Below are 18043 nucleotides of genomic sequence, written 5' to 3'. Positions count from 1 at the left end.
TATGTAACACTGTTTACCCATGAGAAAGTAACCTGTTTCTGTAATCTGACTGTCGGTATCATTTCCACTGCAGGTTTCTGTCTGCTGGAGTCCCTGATATCTCAGAGAACTGGCAGGCGAGAATCCCACTCGCCCTTCACCGATGACACCAGCCAAGGCTCCCACTGAACCAGAGAGGATGCCGAGAGGAAAGACAGGAGTGTGAGTAAAATAAGTACATTGGATTCTTTGCACAATGCTCGGGGGAGGAATTTGCTTCATGTGTGAATGGGCATCTGCAAACCAGGCTTGTGTTTGGTCAAGCCTGTTTTACAGTCAAAGAGCACAAAGTCTCATCTTGATTTCCCGCCGGCTGTCACATCGGCCAGGTTTTCCACTGAGGAGAATCGCTTAAAAGTGCTGTAGATGGAGCAATTCCAAAGCTCAGTGATGTTTGGGTAGAACACAGACACCAAAACGTCCCGTGTAGATGTGGCACTTCGGGACTTCGCTCAGCGATCGCCCGCGGCCCACCATGACCGCGCCCTGCGGCGCGGGGGGGAGACGCTCCATCCCTCCTCTCGCTGCTCCCAGAGCCGCCTCTCGCTGCTGTCTCCGGCAGGGCCCCGGACCATAGAGTGGCGCAGGGTAGGCGGGCGCTGTGCCGCGGTGGCGTGTGGGATGCGGGAGGGCCGTGGGGCGGAGCGGCGGATCGCGGCCTGGCGGCGGGAGCGGCCGCGGCCTCAGGTGAGCGCCGGGAAGGGGCTGCGGGCCCGCGGCGGTGCCTCCGCCCTCACAGCGCTCCCGGGGCTCGCCCCTGCAGGGCACGGCCCCGGCCCGGCCTCTGCCGCCCCCCGCGGCGGGGTTGGTGCGGGCGGTGTGTGGGGCCGGGAGAAGCGCCGGGCAGGAGCCCCGGACAGCGCGGTACCGCGGTCGGGCCGTCTGGCGCACGCCTTGATTTGTGCTATAGCAAGGCGAGGGTTGATTTGAGATGTGGCCAGGGCCGCGGTGCTGGGGTAGCCGGAGATGCGAGGGGAAGCTGGGGCAGGAAGTGCTGTCTTCGCTGGGCATTCCTCGGATGCTTTTAAAATCGCGGCAGCCGCGGTGGGATTGCAGCTGCCGGGGATGCGGCGGGGGATGCTCCGAGCGACGTGTGGCTGCTTTGGCCACACACCGACCCTCTGCCTTTTTGTCTTTAATTATTGTTCGCGTGTGGGTCAGACTTCATGGTATCGTGAGACTTAAGCATGACTTGGAAGTGATTTAAATACAAACTTATCAGCTTGCTGTGCTTGGCCAGTGTGTACACAATTACACTTAAGCTCTGGAGGTGTGAGGCAGAGCTGTCTGTTTCCTGATGAGTGATCGTGGCTAATATGTTTAGTTTTTTTAATTTAAAAAAGCCCCTGCCTTTCACAATTACAGGTCTGTTTTAAAGTATTTTCGTGACACAGTAACTCTGCAAAAATACTGTTATAAGCTCCTTGTTTAGGAACATCATCTCTAAAACTGATCATTAACGAGAACAGTATCACTGCCTCCTTTGTGTGTTTTTAGTGACTTCATTCATTGAAAAAAGCAGTAAGAAAGCAAGTTGTTTAGAGTCTTGTTAGCGTTGAAATGGAACTTTAAATAAAATATTTAGGATTAGAGCTTTAGGTTAGCATATTTCTTTTTCTTGACCTTTTAAGAACAGTGCTCATACAGGTGGTTGAACTCTTGCTTAGTCCTTGTTCTTTTACTGTGCATTGGTGTGCTTGTGAGTCACAGGCATGTTCCAAATTTTGATGCATTCCCAGTAGTAATCCCTGTATACTTTTCTTGATTCAAATACAATACCAGCAGGAAGTCTGCAGAACTTATGAGCACTGAACATTAGTTCCAAGTCAGAGCAGTGGTTTACACTGTGGTCTGTCTGCAAAGGTCACAGCTGGGTTGTTGCATTTTCTGTAAATTCCATATTTGGTGGAAGTGATACAGTCATTTTCCTGCGTAAGAGTGAAGCAGAATTGTTAATGTGTAAAGCAGAATTGTTAATGTGTACAAGAGAATTCCTTCAATTGATAATAGCTATTTCTAATGAGGAATCATGAAATAATCTGGGATTGTTGATCTAGGGGGAGCAAGGGGAGGGGGTTTCCCGCAGTGCAGGTGAGGATGTGCCAGGAACAAAGCATGACGCGCTTGTTATGACTTAGTGATTCATAGAATCATGTAATGTTTTTATTATTTTTGATGTGACTCAGTATTTGACATTTCTTCCTGGGATTTTGTAGTTCTTTTAGTGAGAAACCACACATACTGGTGTTTTACTGACACATTCTTGGTGTTTCTTTCTGCTTTAAGTCTGAAAAGTGACTTCATAATGCTGATTTTGTTGAGACTATTTCCAGCACTGAGAAACCTGCTTAAGTCCTTACTGCTTTCTGTGGTTATTAAATACTTCCAAAAAAGTATCAGAGTTATATAGCCTGTGATGGGAAGAAGGAAGCCTCATTTGAGAAATCAGAAGGGCTGTTCTAAAGTGATGATTTGAAAATGTTGTTTGATATCCTTATATGGAAACACTCTTTGTACATGTTTGGTAGTGCTTTCTTTGTGCTGGTTCCTATTAAGAAGCTCCCAGTCTGCCTGTTCCTAACAGTTTACTTCTTGCATCCTGACAGGAACAAAGGAAATGACCCATTTTCCTTCCCCTCTCTTTCTCTCTCACCGGAATGCTGTTCTTAGCAGAGGACGGTGGGATGGCATGTTCCAGCTGCAACTGAGCTTGGTGGCACTTTGGTCCCTTAGATTGCCAGACATCATCTTCTTCAGGATAGGAATTTGTTGGGATCCGAGATGAAACTTTGTTGTGTTATTCACTGTTCAAAAACAGATTTGGACGTTCCTATGCTTTAGCACAGTGTCCCTTTTTTCTGCTAGGCCTGCTAAATAGGGCCCAGCATTATTTACAAATAAAGTTTCGCTGCTCTTTGCAAGTTGTTGCAGATGTATCTTACCTGTTCCTTTCTCGTTGAACTGTTTTGTGTGTGCTGCTTTGCTTATCTCATACTGATTGAAAGGGTACTTTGAAAGTTTAAAGAAAACAGAACAGATACAGCTCTTGCTCTGGTTTGCCTTAATTATGTTTTTAAAATACATTTTGTTCTGGACAATTGATGAGAAATTAGATGTTATAATTTCCAGGTGTGGGACTACCCAGAGTGTTGTCAGAGACTCAACTTCACGTTGTTTGGGTCAGCTGTGTGCAGACAGAGCTGTGGGTTTCCGTGGTCACTGGTGCGCAGCATGGACTGGTTCAGTGCCAAGCTCTCCTTTGTGAGCAATGCTGAGAGCACTGCAGTTGTTTGGTGCTGTGCAAAGATTTAGTGTATGGCATTTTGTTAATTCCCAGGTTTTGATTTGTACTGTATGGTGGAGCTTTGGGAAGACAGCACATGGTCATCCGGGGAAGTTGTTTGGTGGAATGATTTTCGAGGAAACCTCATGAGGGCAGTATTAGGAATTGCAAAATATCACGGCTGAGCAACTGAGCTCCCAAATGAACCTCGGCATCTTAAGTGTCATGGAACAGCAGGTGTTTCTGTAGGGTTTTTTGTTGTTGTTGAGGTAACTTCTAGCTAGCATGTTTCTATTCTAACTGGAAGATGCTGGGAAATGACTAACTGGAAGTGTGAGCTGCAGTCGTGATTAGAACAGCTGTGCTGATGCTTTGGCTACAGCAACTTTTGGGTCAGAGTAAGACACAAGGTGAATGTGGTTTGCCTTGTAGGAAACACATTTTGTAAATTGTATTTGTGGAACAGATGATTTTATGAGCAAATGTTCTTTTATGAGATGACAGATTAATTTGAATGTGTCGTAATTAGTTGTCAACACTTTTGACTCTTCTGCTTTTTAATCAAGTAACTTGAGTAATGCCATGATGGATGTGACTGTACTGTCAGTTTAAAGTAGAAGTAGTAGAGAATTTGCCATACATTCTGAAACCTGAATTGTTCCCCCATCTCTCCTTTATGTATGGACAGCTGGCCTGTGTGGCTTCTCATCTGGCATTCCTGTGAGAAATGGGTCAGGTCTCTATCTACGTTAGCACTCAGGAACTATGAGCTTTTCTAAACTCTTGAACTATGTTACTAATTTTATAGACAAGGTGACAACAGAGGTTTCCAAACTTAGAAACAAGATGTGGACAGAGCAATGAGTTACTTCTGACAGTGAGATTGTGACTGTCTTTAAGGATCAGTGACAATGGTTGGCTGCAGGTTGGAATGAGCCTTTGCATATTGGCCAAAGAAAAATAAGCTCTGTGTTTTCAAAAGCATTCGTAAGGGATGTTTTCCAGAATGTTTTGAGCAATACACAATTAGAGGCTGTCAGAAGATGATTAGAATCAGGACCTCCCTGTTTTCCAGGCAATGGGTGCATTGGGCTTTCATTAGTAAGCAAACAAGCTGGGTATGGGGGAAAAGTCATTGGGGGAGGAAAAAAACAATTCTCCTTGCTTACAGGATAGCTGGTGTCTGCACAGCTGCCAGGATTTTAAGTGCCTGCTTCAGGGCAAATGAAATACCATGGGAGCTGAAGACCTGTTTCCTTTAAAACTCTAAGTGGCAATTATGCTAACTTCAACTTTTCCTTCGGTCCAGAGCTTAGTGTGTCTCTGCCAGGATCTAGCTGTCAAACTGCCAGTGTCAGAAACTGGACTGTATCCTGCTAAAACGACTCCTGCTACCCAACAGGAAAGTCTGAACACACAGGTGCCTGCATAGGTCACTTCCCTGCTGTCCCAGACCAAGAGCTGCATTGTCAACAAACCAAGCTGTGAAGTGCTCCTGCCACTTGGGTGTTTCCTGTCCCTGCTCTGGGGCTGCTCTAAATGAAAGGGCCTTGCTATTGCCCTGATAAGTAATCTATAGCACAACTAACATCCTTGAGTAAAGAGATAAGGGCTTGCCAAAGTCCAGCTGTTCTGGGTGTCTGAGACTAAAGAACAAATCTTTTTTGATAGTCCTTCACATCGGGGTGAATTTTCATGTCCAGCATGGGTTAGCCAAGTGTAGAGTCCTATTCAGCAATAGCACTTTGAAGTCACTGAAAATAATGTCATGTTCTGACCCTTACCTGGGAATCATGTAGATGTCCTGTTCTCATGAGAATTTTTGATGTGGTAATAATTCTTAAATGTAATGTTTGGTCAACGTTTGCATTATATTCGCCTATCTGTGAGCCATCCTTCTAAAGGCAAGATGGGTGAAAGTTTGTTATGATACTAAATTTTAATATCTTGCTTTTTAAAGAAATATTTCTGTTTTGAAATTTTTAAGTATTTAAATGAAGCACTCTGGTTTTTATACTCCTGTGTAATTTATTTCAGAAGTAGACATTTTGATTGTGGCTTGTTTGTTCTGGCAATCCTTAAGTTTGTGACATTTCATTCTACTGGAATAAAACGTGATTATTACATGCAATTGATCAGTTCAAAATTAAAAGTAATGTAACCTTTAAGTCAGCTAACATGCACTATGGCTTTTTTTTTTCCAGTGTCTGAAACTTGAAGTGACGAAACATGTCTCAGTCAGGTGAAAAAGTGAAGGTAAAGAGATGGCTGCATGGCCAAAATTTTGTTTAGAGTCTGTTCAACTTCTGAAAACACTTGTGATTTTACTGAAGTGCTAAAATTGTGAATAAGCGATACCTTATTGCTTCAAATGTGTTTCCTAAAAGGAACTGATTACTGGAAACAGCTTGCATGTGATTCAGTGATGAGCTTCCTGGTGTTCACCAGGCATTCAGCCTTTGCTTGCAAAGGTAAAATGGTGCCTTCACCTAAGGAAATTCCATATGACAAACCTTAATGTCTAATGTTTTTGCCCATGTGGATGGGCTTTAAAAGGATTGTTAGCAAATAAATAATTACCTTTTAAGTGATTTCCCCTGTATCCCCCCACATCACTGGGAGTGTATGGCATTGTAAAAAAACCTGTTCTTATAAACTCATCTGTGAAGAAAACATCTGGTTCCAGGTGGCCCATAGGTCCCTAAATCAAGTGGCTGTAGTTCTTGTTAAGGCTTCTATGAGGTTTTCAGTCAATGGATAACAGATGGTGGAGCAGACTGCCCTGTTTATAGCCCAAATCTCTTTGATAAGTTTTCCAGGCATGTTTCTTTTTCCTGCTTTTGTGTTCAAAGTTAAAAGATTGTGAAGATAGGTGAACAGCTTAACAAGCAAAAGATACAATCACACAGAGATGTATCTTGGTAATCCCTACAATAGTCCAATGCTACTGTTTTTTAAATGTAAGCATATGCATTTTTATACAAGGTAGTAGCAGCAAACACCAAATTTGAACAGATTTTTTTAAATTTTTAGATATATTTACATCTTAAAATTAATAATAGTGTTTCCTTGCAAGCTTGCAGATTATTATTTTTATTTTATCCAAGGGGAGACTTTTGTTTGTGTAGCCCAAGGTACTTATCTGATTTCTATTTATATCAGCCTGCTTGGTAAATGAGCCTGTTTCAAGGTCTGCCTTGCTATTGCAGCAAAAGGTCTGCCTGCTATTGCAGTTATTTTATTCTCTATTCTTCTCTATTCTCTTGTGCTTTATATACCCCTGTACTTTATTGTGTAGAATCAAGTAAACTGTTTCTGCTTTTTAGGGGGAAAGGGATCTCATTTATATTCAACCTTTGTTTTCTTGTCAGTTTTCCGACTCGGCAGGGTATGTGGGATTTGCTAATCTGCCCAACCAGGTTCACAGGAAATCTGTGAAGAAGGGCTTTGAATTCACACTGATGGTGGTTGGTAAGTGACTTCTTGCAGTATTTTTGACTGTTACACAACTATAACAACAAAAAATTTATTTTACATGGGCATATACATCTTCCCATTTAGCAATTGACTGTTAACAGAAGAAAAAGCTTTGAACCTTTTTACACTTTCTAATTAAATCTGTTACTGTTTTGTCACGTTTAGTAGGAGGGAGTATTTATAGTGATTAAAGATGATGACTTGGAGCCAGCAGGACATTTTTGTATTCCTGATTCGTCGTCAGATGATAGGGATAGTTGTTTAATCTTTCTTTGACTCGGTTCCCCATTGAAGCCATGAATGCACATGGTGAGTATCTCACTGTTGAAATGGTGGTGCTGCTGTTGTGTTTTCTGCTGTTCTGTACTGACTCACTCTGGTGTCAGAGAAAAACCTGTAATTTGCCTCTTCTGTCAATGAGCACCTCTGAGTCTCTTTGATGGAGAGTCCTTTAGGCACAAAGCTCTTCCAAGTGACATGTTGAATTATATTTACATTAAATCAGTTTAATGGAGTACATGTGCAAAAGGAATCCACAGTTCTGTCAGCCTTTTGTAGCAGTTAGGGGATAAATGAAAATGAGAAGAGATGCATGACACTTCTTCCTTACTCTCTGTGCTCTGTAGTACCATTTGGGGTTACTTGGGGACAGTATTCAGCAGTGTTTGTGAGATAAATAGGTAATTTGCGATAATTGTAGAGTTTTTGTTTCATTTAGTTTGTGATGAGGAATACAGATAATTTTTTCATCTCTAAGATCGGGTTAGTAGCATCTAAAATAATATGGCCAATTGTTCTAAATGCTGACTCCTGTGATTCCTTGGGTTAGGAAACAAGTGATTTTTTTGAAACTCAGATTTAGCAGTTAAATTTACACATTTATATTTATTACTTAGATGTAGGACAAACTTTGTATAATTTGAAGTTAAAGAGTTATGAAACTTCTCAGGTAAATTTTAAATAATTTGCGCTATGATTTTCAGTTTCATAGAATATATATGGCCTAAACTGTAAGGGTACAAAACTTGACTTTTTGGGATTGTTTTACTCATTCTTCTTTCCAACAGTATTCCAGATTCAATTTCTAGCTTAGGAAAACCTAAAAGCTCTCAGAAATTTTCAGCAGGAGAGTTACAGCTCCTGATTTTGTGAGTTTAAATGAAAAAAGCTATAATTTCCCTCAAGTAACTGATCAATCTCTAGATCTATAGTCCAAGTGCTGTACGACCTTTCAGCTTTTATTGTGACATCTGTTACAGTAAACTTACAATTTTCATGTTACATTTATAAAAACACTGGAGGCTTGTTTTTCCGGTGTTTTCACAGTGCGTAGCTGAACCTTTGATGTTTTAATATCAAAAGCTGGGGTGGATCCTGATGAACACATTATTTTTCCTCCATAATGTGGGCTTGGAGAAAGATGAGGTGCTTTAAAAAGTTTGGAGTAAAAAGTGTATATGCTTAATAACCTGAAATATTTTGTTTGTAGGTGAGTCTGGCTTAGGAAAATCCACTTTAATTAACAGTCTGTTCCTGACTGATCTTTATCCAGAACGTTATATTCCTGGAGCTGCAGGTAAATGTGGTTTTGCAGTTCCTCCAACACACTCCACCCTGTGAAATTTCATGTTCTTTCAGTTAAGAACTTCACCCATTACACTCTTTCATGCTTTATTTAAATTTTCTGAATGATGTTTTGTTGAGCTGTTATTTTCTTATTTATATTTCCTTTCAAAGACACAGCTATTTTTTCTTTATCAGTTGTTATTAAAAAAAAAAAAAAAAAAAACAACCCCCAAACCTTTTAGGTATCAATATACCTAAATGTTTTTTTTCTAACTCCCATATTCTCTATTCTTTTTTGTCTGTAGTGCCTTAAATCCTGGTTAGAGGTGTAAATAATCTTTTGACAAAGAATCTATCGTGCTTTTGAGTATTAAAATTTTATTTTTGCATATTGTCATAAGTAAGCCCACGTTCATTGCTTCTTGTTTACTTACAAAAACATGGTGTTAAATTTTGCCTACTACCGTGTGTATTTTGATAAAATATTTCATGTCAGTTACAACACACTTCAGCTTGCAGTTCCTCCTTTATTGCTCTCTCCTGTGGGGGTCTCTGCAGCAATTGATAGGCAAATAACAATCGAAAATGTTCCTTTATTTTAGAGAAAATAGAGAGAACAGTTCAAATCGAAGCTTCTACAGTAGAGATAGAGGAGCGAGGGGTGAAGCTGCGTTTAACTGTAGTTGACACACCAGGATATGGAGATGCCATTAACAGCCAGGACTGGTATGTGTATAAATACTGCTTTGTTAATAAAGTGTGTGTCTTACACAAACACTACTCTAGTGTGTCTGTTACTTTCTACTTTCAATTTTCTAAGCTCTTTAGATGTTTTTAAAGTTTTGTAGGCTGTGTCTGTGTTTCTGCCTCAAAATTAACTGCCTCTCCTTCAAGAAGTTTCTCTGAGCACTGCAGTCAGCTTTTTGTCTCCATGGCCATTCCAATAGGAAGAAATTATGGTGGGGGGTGACTTTTTGTTTTTTACTTTCATGTCTCTGGCCCATCCAGTGTCCATGTTTTTAAGACAGTTCTTTTCATTCCCTGTCTTCTATATGTACTATCAGCAATTTGGGTAGAATTGCTGGGTTTTTATGATGAAGTTACTACTTGGCTCTCTCTGGCCTATCACTGACAATTTTTATTGGATGAAATAATTGTCAGCAGATACACTGGAAAACATAATTGCTTTAGCATAAGGATTGTGAAGAGAGAAGATTATAAAGTAGCTAGAAAGGAATTGGGCAGTTTGTAACAAAGTTAGAATTAATAAGTGCATAAATACAATTTCCAAATAATCACACTCAGACAGTTCTCTTTAACTGTGGAAAGGTGATAACTTTTTTCAAATGAAGATGAGATACCCTTACTGGGATGCTTCTAGTTGCAGTGGAGTAAAACTTTGAATTTCCGTGTTGTTGTCTTTTAAGAAGTGCTGACGATATTTATTTTACTTAGCTGTTAATTTTGTAGACACAGTATTTGGGGTAGTGGTGGTAATTCCAAGGCTAATAAGGGTCACTGCAGAGAAATGGAGCATAAAGGTAATTCAGGTTGATTTGAGTCCTTCACTATAAGTTAAAGACCAGGAAAGCAACAAATAGCAGATAAAAGAAACGTATCCAATGCCAATAGAATGTTTTGCAATCTTTCATTGACAGAATGATGTATCTGCACTGTTCTTATTATCAGGCAGGGTTTTTCTTTTCTTTCTATGGTGGAGATGTAGGAACACAGCAAAAGTGAAGGCAGTGAGGTTCTGTAATACACTAAATTAAGGTTTGAAAGTGAAGCTCTAGTGAGATTTTTATTTTCCTCCCACTTTTCCTACTTTAGAAAGTCAAAAAAAATTGAACTTGTGGAATAACACAAAGGCATCTTTCTAGGCTGCATCATGGTCTTGCTTATTTTGTGCAGTGTTGACTAGAGCTTCCTTCCGCTGGAGCTGAGAGCTCTGCAGCCTGTGCATTGTGTTATAGAGAGCTCTTCCTGTTGATTGTGTTCTAATGCCCTTTGTTTATTCTGCTCAGATGTTTCTTAGAGACCTACGTGTGCGGGTTTTCCCCTTTCTTTTTGGAGGTTTACTGAATAGAGTCAGTCCACAGTGATTCAGACCCAAGCAGAACAATTTAGACGTAATTTTCTGTGAAACAAATCTGAAATGTCAAGTATGCTACGGGAACAAATAGTACTTACATACTACAAAATAAAAAGATGCAGTTAATGGTATCTCTTTAGTCTACTTATATTTCATGAAAAGCCTTTCAGCCATGCAATTGTCATTTTGACAAAGTCTGTTAATCTTTACAGGATGTCTCAGGGACTTGGATGGACAGACTCTTTGTTTTGAACTGTAGTGAAGACTAACCCAGTGCAAGTACCTTCCTTCCTTGGTAGTTCAGAGGAAGGAGCAAGTTCGTCTTCCTGAACTTATGTTGTGTTCAGGAGCATTTACTGCAGTCATGGTTAACTGGCATATAGTGCTGATTGTGATCCAAGGTTTATAAAGCCCTTTGTTTGGGAAGGCTTCAATTTGTGCAGACTATTTGTTTTTCAGGGTGATGAATTTTACTGAGGCTGTTTTTGAACACAGATAAATTTAACTGGCATGGTATCTCTAGAAGTCAACAATCAATGGGAGTGTTTCAATAATCTTTCTTATGGGTAAGTTCCTTAATGACTTTTAGTCTCTGTGCATTGATGAAAGGGCTAAATTTTAGAGTTTGACTTTCATGGATGGGAGCTCAGGTAAATTTTTTATGTATTTTGTGTCACAGAAGAAGGACTGGTAAGGATTTTGTGCTACCAGGAGTTCATCCAGGAGGTCTGATGGATTGTAAAAACAAGTGTTGGATTGGGAAATGGCTTGTTACAGGGTTAGTACAACACATTTTCTGAAGCAGAGTATTTCTATTGTGTTTTCAACAGCCTGTAGGGAAAGGTGGAGGTGAGCCACTGTTAACCATAGTGATAATTTTTTAGATTCTGTGTGAAGCTTTAGTGCTGGCTGGAGTTCTGTATTCTAGAATCAAACCCACTCCTAGGATTGCTCATGGCATCAGTTTAGACATGTATTTGGAGAACAGCAGAATTCTTTATAGTGGGAGGTTTGATGCATTCAGTGTCTTCAATGTGTTAGTACATTGGGATCATGAGAGAAGCACGTCCTTAAAATAACATCTGTCATGAGAAGAGAGAGGATCTAATCAGGGGAGGGAAAAAATTGCTTGATTCTCAGATTTGCTTTGAAATCTGGCCTCAAAAGGGTGGTTGACAAAAACAGACTGCAGGTGAACTCGTTAGATATAGCTGATCATACACTTTAATCTTGCTTGCGGTGTCACAGGTCATTGTTTGATAGCTGCTCTCTGCTCTCTGGCTGCTAAATTATTTTTATTTTTTTTTAACTAAGATTATATTTTGTGGGTTTTGGCAGCTTGATAATATTGTTCATTTTCCCCCAGTGGCCTAAATGCAGAGTTTGTGTTGTTTGCTGTTACAATACAGGATGTGCTGTGTCCTAAGTAATGACAGCACTGTGGTATAAGCCAGGTGTTTCCCGGAAGTCAGGAGGTACAGGACACTAACACCATATTTATAGGGAAAATTGTAGCTGGTAGAGTTAGAAAACTGCACGTAAACTAATTACATTGCCAGAGAAATGTGTGATGGTTCTTTCCCATTGTTAGTGCTTGGTTTCTGTCCTAATATTTTTATGGCTTCAGTCTCATTACCTTTTACCAGCTAAGAGAAATATTGAAGGTCAACAGGAACAAAAACTATATTAATGTGTTTCAGTACATTCAGGTGTTAAGATGCTGGTTCCTAATGAGTAGCACTAAGGTCAAAACCCAATATATTCCATCTTTCACTATGTTGTCTTCTGTGGTATGACTTAGGACAGCCAAATCTTGCAATGAAGTAAACGTGTGTCTGTAGATTCTATTGTGGATTTATTCCTTCTCAGTCCAAAAGCTTACTTAGCTTTGGAGAATCAAATTCCCTCTAGGATCTCTTCATCATTCTTGTTACTTTTTTTTATTGCCTCCTTTACAGCCATGCAGCCCTGGGTCAAATATTGCTGCTTGTCACAGTATTTGCCAGCATTCTTTGTTAATTTTCCAAATTTTTAATTTTCTTTTCTGTTACCTACTCTGTTTCCTCCTTAAATGTATTTCATCAAATCTGTGCTTTCTCAGTAACAGAAATATGGATGTTCCTATTTCTCAAGTTTAGGCTTTCTGCTTAGTTTTTTCTCAAGTAGTTTAAGACATGTTTGTGATACGCAATCATCTGCCTAATCTTATCTACGTCAGCTGTTCATTTCCCTTCCCCTGCAGTACTTAATAGAAAGTGTCCTTTTATATTAATGGTGTTTGCAGGTGTCTGCGTGCTCTGGAACAGTTTAAAACGATCTTAGTAATGCATTGTTTTCTTTTCTCTCTCTAGTCACTGCTCTGTGTATCTCATTATGTGATCAGATTTTGTGTTCATTTACTTCTTTGTAGGGAATATTTTACATTGCCTTGAATTAAGTAGGAATTACTTTTCTTTGCCAACAGAAAAGAATTCTGTCAGGTAACAAAAATAGCTTAATAAATCATGTGATGCCTGAGTGCATGACTTGCAAATGTATTTGTACTTAATTCAAACTGACTAGAATACCAGAATTTTCATAGGTAACTATAGAAACCTGGCTCTAGGGTCAGGGTTGTAAATCAAGAGGATATCTGGGATATGTCATTTGTCAACTGGTTTAAAAACAAATCTCCATCCCCTACCCCCAGAAAAAAAGACAGAAAAATCCTCAGTCTTCTGTTCCTGTCTGTGTTGTCTCAGCTCTGAGTGCTTTTTTCTGAGCTTGCACTTGAACTTTTTATCCAGTGAACAGAGTAACACTTGAAAGTGGCTCTAGGCATAAGTTGACACTTGGTGGTTGTTTTAAAAACACCCTCTTCCATTATCAAAATATTTTTCTTCAGTACTAGATAAAATGCTAGGAAGTCAAGTTTTTTGTTCCTATAATGTTTTTAATAAAAGTGTGTTTCTCCTTCTGTTCTTATCTTTTCGTGATTCTTTCCTTATTATTTAAAGCTGATGTAAGATGCCTCTGTTTCTGCCCCCTCCCATACCACAGCTTCAAAACAATTATCCACTACATTGACAACCAGTTTGAGAGGTACCTGCATGATGAGAGTGGTCTGAACAGGCGCCACATCATAGACAACAGAGTCCACTGCTGCTTCTACTTCATCTCTCCTTTTGGGCATGGGTAAGAAAAAGCTTGAGCTTTTGTATTTTAGGGTGTTGTACCTTGCTCATAAGTCTGTTCAATACCTGAACTGGTAACTTAGCAGTAATGTTAATTGAGTTACTTCCCAACCTGTCAGCCAGTGCAATTAGAACAGTCTTTGGGGATTAATGCTCTCCTTTAATTTGTCCCCTTTTTGGCATTTAATATTGTTTCAAGGCAGTTAGTACTGCACTGATTATCACCCAGAAACAAAAGTGCTTTTAATATTCATTATATAGTGACAATTTTAATTACCACTCAAACTTTACACAACCAAGCTGGTAAGCAAGGGCTCTGGCTTACTTTATTATGAAAACACTGTGTATATAGACACTTGAAATAAATAGTTTTCAATACATTTGGTCTATTAAAAAACAAACAGCACAAGACCCCATGCCTATTTTAAATCTCTTTTTTTTCCTTACTTGTTGGCAGACTGAAGCCATTAGATGTAGAGTTCATGAAGGCTCTTCATGGAAAAGTCAACATTGTCCCTGTGATTGCCAAGGCTGACACCCTGACGCTGAAGGAGAGGGAGAGGCTGAAGAGAAGAGTAGGTCTAACACTTGATCATGAGAACAGAGCAACCCATACAATATTAAAGCCAAATATAAAGTAATTTCAAACTGAAGAGGGGTGAATTATATTGGCCAAGGACCTAATCTTCTTCGGGAAGTTTGAGGTGGGAAATCTTCACTGAAGTCTTATGAGCTTTACCAGTTACACATGCTGAGAACGTGGCTGTTCTTCGCTTCCTGTATCTGAGCAAGCAGTGCACCCAGCAGGGCAGGTTTTGAGCAACACAGTTTGTAACAAGGGTGCAGACAATCCTGAAAGGAGAAGTGGAGATGCTTCAGACTGGGTCCCGTAGTGCAAGTGGCCTGAGTGCCCATTAGTGCTGGGAGTGCACTAGGTGTGTTCTGAGGGCATCTCTTTAGTTTCATCCAAAAGGTATTTGCGTTGTGCACTCTGCTGCATGCTTTGTAGCACAGTGGGGTCAGAAACTTGTTTAGTAAGTGCACCCCTGATCCTAACTAACACACTAATACAGAGGCAGGATAGTTGGGCTAATGTATGAGCAGGATGCTTTTGTGGCCCCATTGTTATGGAAAAATATATGTTGTTGTGTGTACATTTTTCCTGCTGGGTTATCTGTTCATCTGAAACACCAGGACATTCTCAGGTTGCAGTGGAGACTGTCTGTCTTTCCAGACAGTGGTACTAAAATCTCTTTTTTGTTTTGGAAGATTTACTTGCTGTCTTGAAATTTGTTTTTTGGACAAACCTTTCCAAGACAGCCTAGCTTCTGCCAAATATGACATTATAGTGAATTAAATGGAATAATGTCAATATTTGTGGTTGTACAAGTTTTTAACCTTAAATCGAATTTCTATTTTATCTAATCATCTGAGCAATGAACGTAAATATTTAATCTGTTCTGGTGTATCCTCTTTGATTGAGAGTTACTTCATGCACCTTGTTAAAGAAAGGAATGGGTAGGTGGTAAGATTGTATTATGTATGCTTAGATGTGGCCCAGTAAAATTTATTGAGATCACAAATTTTGTCACGTTCAATTGACTCAAAACCAGTACAATAATTTGTAAAGTCTAACAGATTGGAACCCCACAAAGCCTGTCAATTGAGTAGCATAGAGAACCCCCTTGAGTAGCATAGAGATAATTAGTACTTATAAAATGCAGTCTGTATTTTACACCAGAGTAAACCTTTTCATGGTAAGATATCTTTTATATTACCTTCTCATGCAGGGCATGACAGCTGTTTTGATTGTCACCCTGTGACTTCCTGTAGGCCTTTATAAAGGTTATTGGATCTTTATTCCAAGGGTGTTTGTGTTGGGAGTATTTTCTATTTTCTTGAAGATGGACTACAGTTTTATTTAACTGGGAAAATAACATAGATAAAATCATGCTTGCAAAGCAGCACATTAGCTTAACTCCACCTAAATTCAGAGGATTTGTTTGGCGCTTTTTGGGATGAACCAGTGCAACAGTGCCAGGTGTGGTCACGGTTTGTGTGCACATAAAGAACTACAGTTTGACAAGGTGAGGTACTGCTGGCATTGCTGTCGTGTTTTATAAAGCTCAGTGATGTAAGAGAGCCTGCCCAAGAAATGGAATGAATCTTTTGTAGCCGAGGAAGTTAAAAGTGGGGACACTTGTGACTGTATGAACCTTGTCTGCAACGCAGGCAAACATCCACTGAAGAAGGGAGGAGATGTTTGTACAGAAATGAGCAGCTTTATGATGAACTGGGTGAAAGGAGGAAGGAATTAAAAATATCCATTCATTGAGATAAGAAAGACCTTTAGATCTTGCTGGGAGAAATTCTGTCCACACTTTTGAGCTTTAATTTTGTTCCTCCACAAGTGCTATAAGGTAATGACAGGTGTACTGTGTGCAAATTGAAAGAATTCATAGGGAAATAATAAAGTGAAAATGTGGCTGAAAGTGCAGGTTTTATTGCTTTTCTTTTTCTGTTGCTGTACTGACTTGGTGAAAGATTTTTATCTCATGTTGTTTGTGGAGCTGCTACTTTTTATTAAAAAAACCTGTATTCGGCCTTTCAGCAGTGCACTTCAGGCTCAGTTTTCACAGGTACTTACTTTTTGGTTCAGCATTTGGGAACAAAATTATGTTGAAAGATTTGAAGATTTGATTCCACATTTATGTGGAACATAAATTATTTTACAATATAATTCACTGGAAATGTAACTCACTTTTAATTAACTAATCTTTAAAGCAGTCTTAACTTAGACATATGGACACCACATTTATGCACTGGCTAAGTACAACAAGATAAAGGGCATCTGTAGTCTGAGGGAGTGGTTAGGAAGCAGGTAAACAAATTTTCGTTATTTTTATACTGCTGGCAAAGGTCACTCTGCAAGCTGAGTTTATATTAAGTCAAATGTATAATGTGCTTCCAAAGCTTTGAAAGTCAAAGCTACTGTATATTGTTCTAACTCAAAGCATCTTGGCCAACAGAGTCTCTAATCAAGAGTAGGAATCAAAGTCCTGCTTTGCTGACGCAGCTTGAAGTCCTACTTTTTTTAGATGTTTCTGCCATTTGGCCGTCAATCTGAAGTAAAATGTTTTTGTTTTGCCGCTATGGACTAAGCAGCCAGATTAGCTTGTGGTGCTTGCAAAGGAAACCCAGCTTGGAGTAATTCCTGTTTGGGCTTTCTGGAATTCAAAGTTATTTTTTAAAACTCTTGAGTGGGAAGAAATGCAAGACAGTTTCACAAGCTGTGCCATGCAAGGCTGCTAAGGAAACATGCTCAAAAGAATGACTTCATGAGAGGGGAACTAATATTTTGACTTTTTTTTTTTAATTTCCCATGGGAAGGCTAATCTTTAGGAACACAGAACCCTCTGAGGCCAATAAAATTCAGATTTCAAGAAGCAAAATGCTGTTTCATTGTTAGGAGCATAAAATACAGTTTGTTTTTATTGCAATTCTTTTTCCTTTCAGGAAAGCACTAGGTTTAACAGCTGTAATATATTATTCTAGCACCCCTTGCTGTCGGCTTTCCCGTTATTGTTCCACTTGCATTTTATCTTGAAGATCTCAGTCAGGTTAACTGTGCTTTCTTGTTTTATGCAACTACTTAAAGGCATCGCACTGCAGCACTGCCCCACCCATCCCAGCTGTGCATCTTCTGTTGTCATTTGGTGACAGTTTAGGTCTCTTCCATTTTGCAAAACAGCAACAACATGCATTGATTTAAATGTCATTGTGTAAATGTCTTTATTGCTTATTGGCAACACGTATTCCCAAATTTCATTTTTCTTCATAAAATATTGCTCTGTGTGTAGGTGGGGGCTCATAGTAATTTATTCAGCGTGTGCGCATGTGTGACTGTGGGGGATGTTTATATACCTGGCAGGAAAACATTGTCAGGGGAATAGCTGTGGCTCATACGTGGTCTTTCCTCTGCTAATGGTCTGGAGAATTGTTTTCTTTTAAACACCTGTTTAATAACCAAGTTCTGGTTGGACAATTTTCATTTATACCGTAGCTGTTAGTTGCCATCACGACAGAGGATGGAGGAACCCAACAATACTCAGTGAAAGCTCATTAAGACCTCTCATCTATTTGAAGTCTGCATGTTTTCGTGTTATCAAGTTGATCTCTAGTTATGTATGTAGTAATGGCTTCACAAGTCCTTACACAGGCTCTTCTGAGTAGTTTTACAATTACTTCAAAACTCTCCCTGATTTTGCCCAGAGTTTGTCAATGCTGAGAGTTCATTCAGCAGTGCAGCTGCTTGGTTCAGGTGCTGTTTGTGGGGTTACAGTTGCTGCTCTAGGAGGTTTGCACAGTTCCCCTTTTCTGCTGAAACATCCAAGATTGCTTTGGAGAGAG

At 39.7% G+C, this 18043-nt stretch overlaps 1 protein-coding gene across 2 annotated transcripts in view; it reads left to right on the top strand.

The window, feature by feature from the left end:
• Nucleotides 1-599: 599 nt before the first annotated feature.
• The window catches only part of LOC146430287 (septin-2), a 35340-nt gene continuing 17896 nt past the window's right edge, over nucleotides 600-18043 (top strand). For both annotated transcript variants that reach the window (XM_085075833.1, XM_085075834.1), the window contains exons 1-7: nucleotides 600-726; nucleotides 5527-5578; nucleotides 6694-6793; nucleotides 8289-8375; nucleotides 8968-9091; nucleotides 13500-13634; nucleotides 14091-14208. In XM_085075833.1, the coding sequence (XP_084931959.1) occupies nucleotides 5552-5578; nucleotides 6694-6793; nucleotides 8289-8375; nucleotides 8968-9091; nucleotides 13500-13634; nucleotides 14091-14208 (591 nt within the window). In that variant the 5' untranslated portion in view covers nucleotides 600-726; nucleotides 5527-5551. The remainder of the gene's footprint in view (nucleotides 727-5526; nucleotides 5579-6693; nucleotides 6794-8288; nucleotides 8376-8967; nucleotides 9092-13499; nucleotides 13635-14090; nucleotides 14209-18043) is intronic.

The sequence above is a fragment of the Lichenostomus cassidix genome, chromosome 15 (assembly GCF_008360975.1).
Source record: "Lichenostomus cassidix isolate B80296 chromosome 15, HeHo_3.0, whole genome shotgun sequence".
Classification (NCBI taxonomy): Eukaryota; Metazoa; Chordata; class Aves; order Passeriformes; family Meliphagidae; genus Lichenostomus; species Lichenostomus cassidix.
Note: the sequence above shows the minus strand (reverse complement) of the source record. Positions and strands in the feature narration are given on the sequence as shown.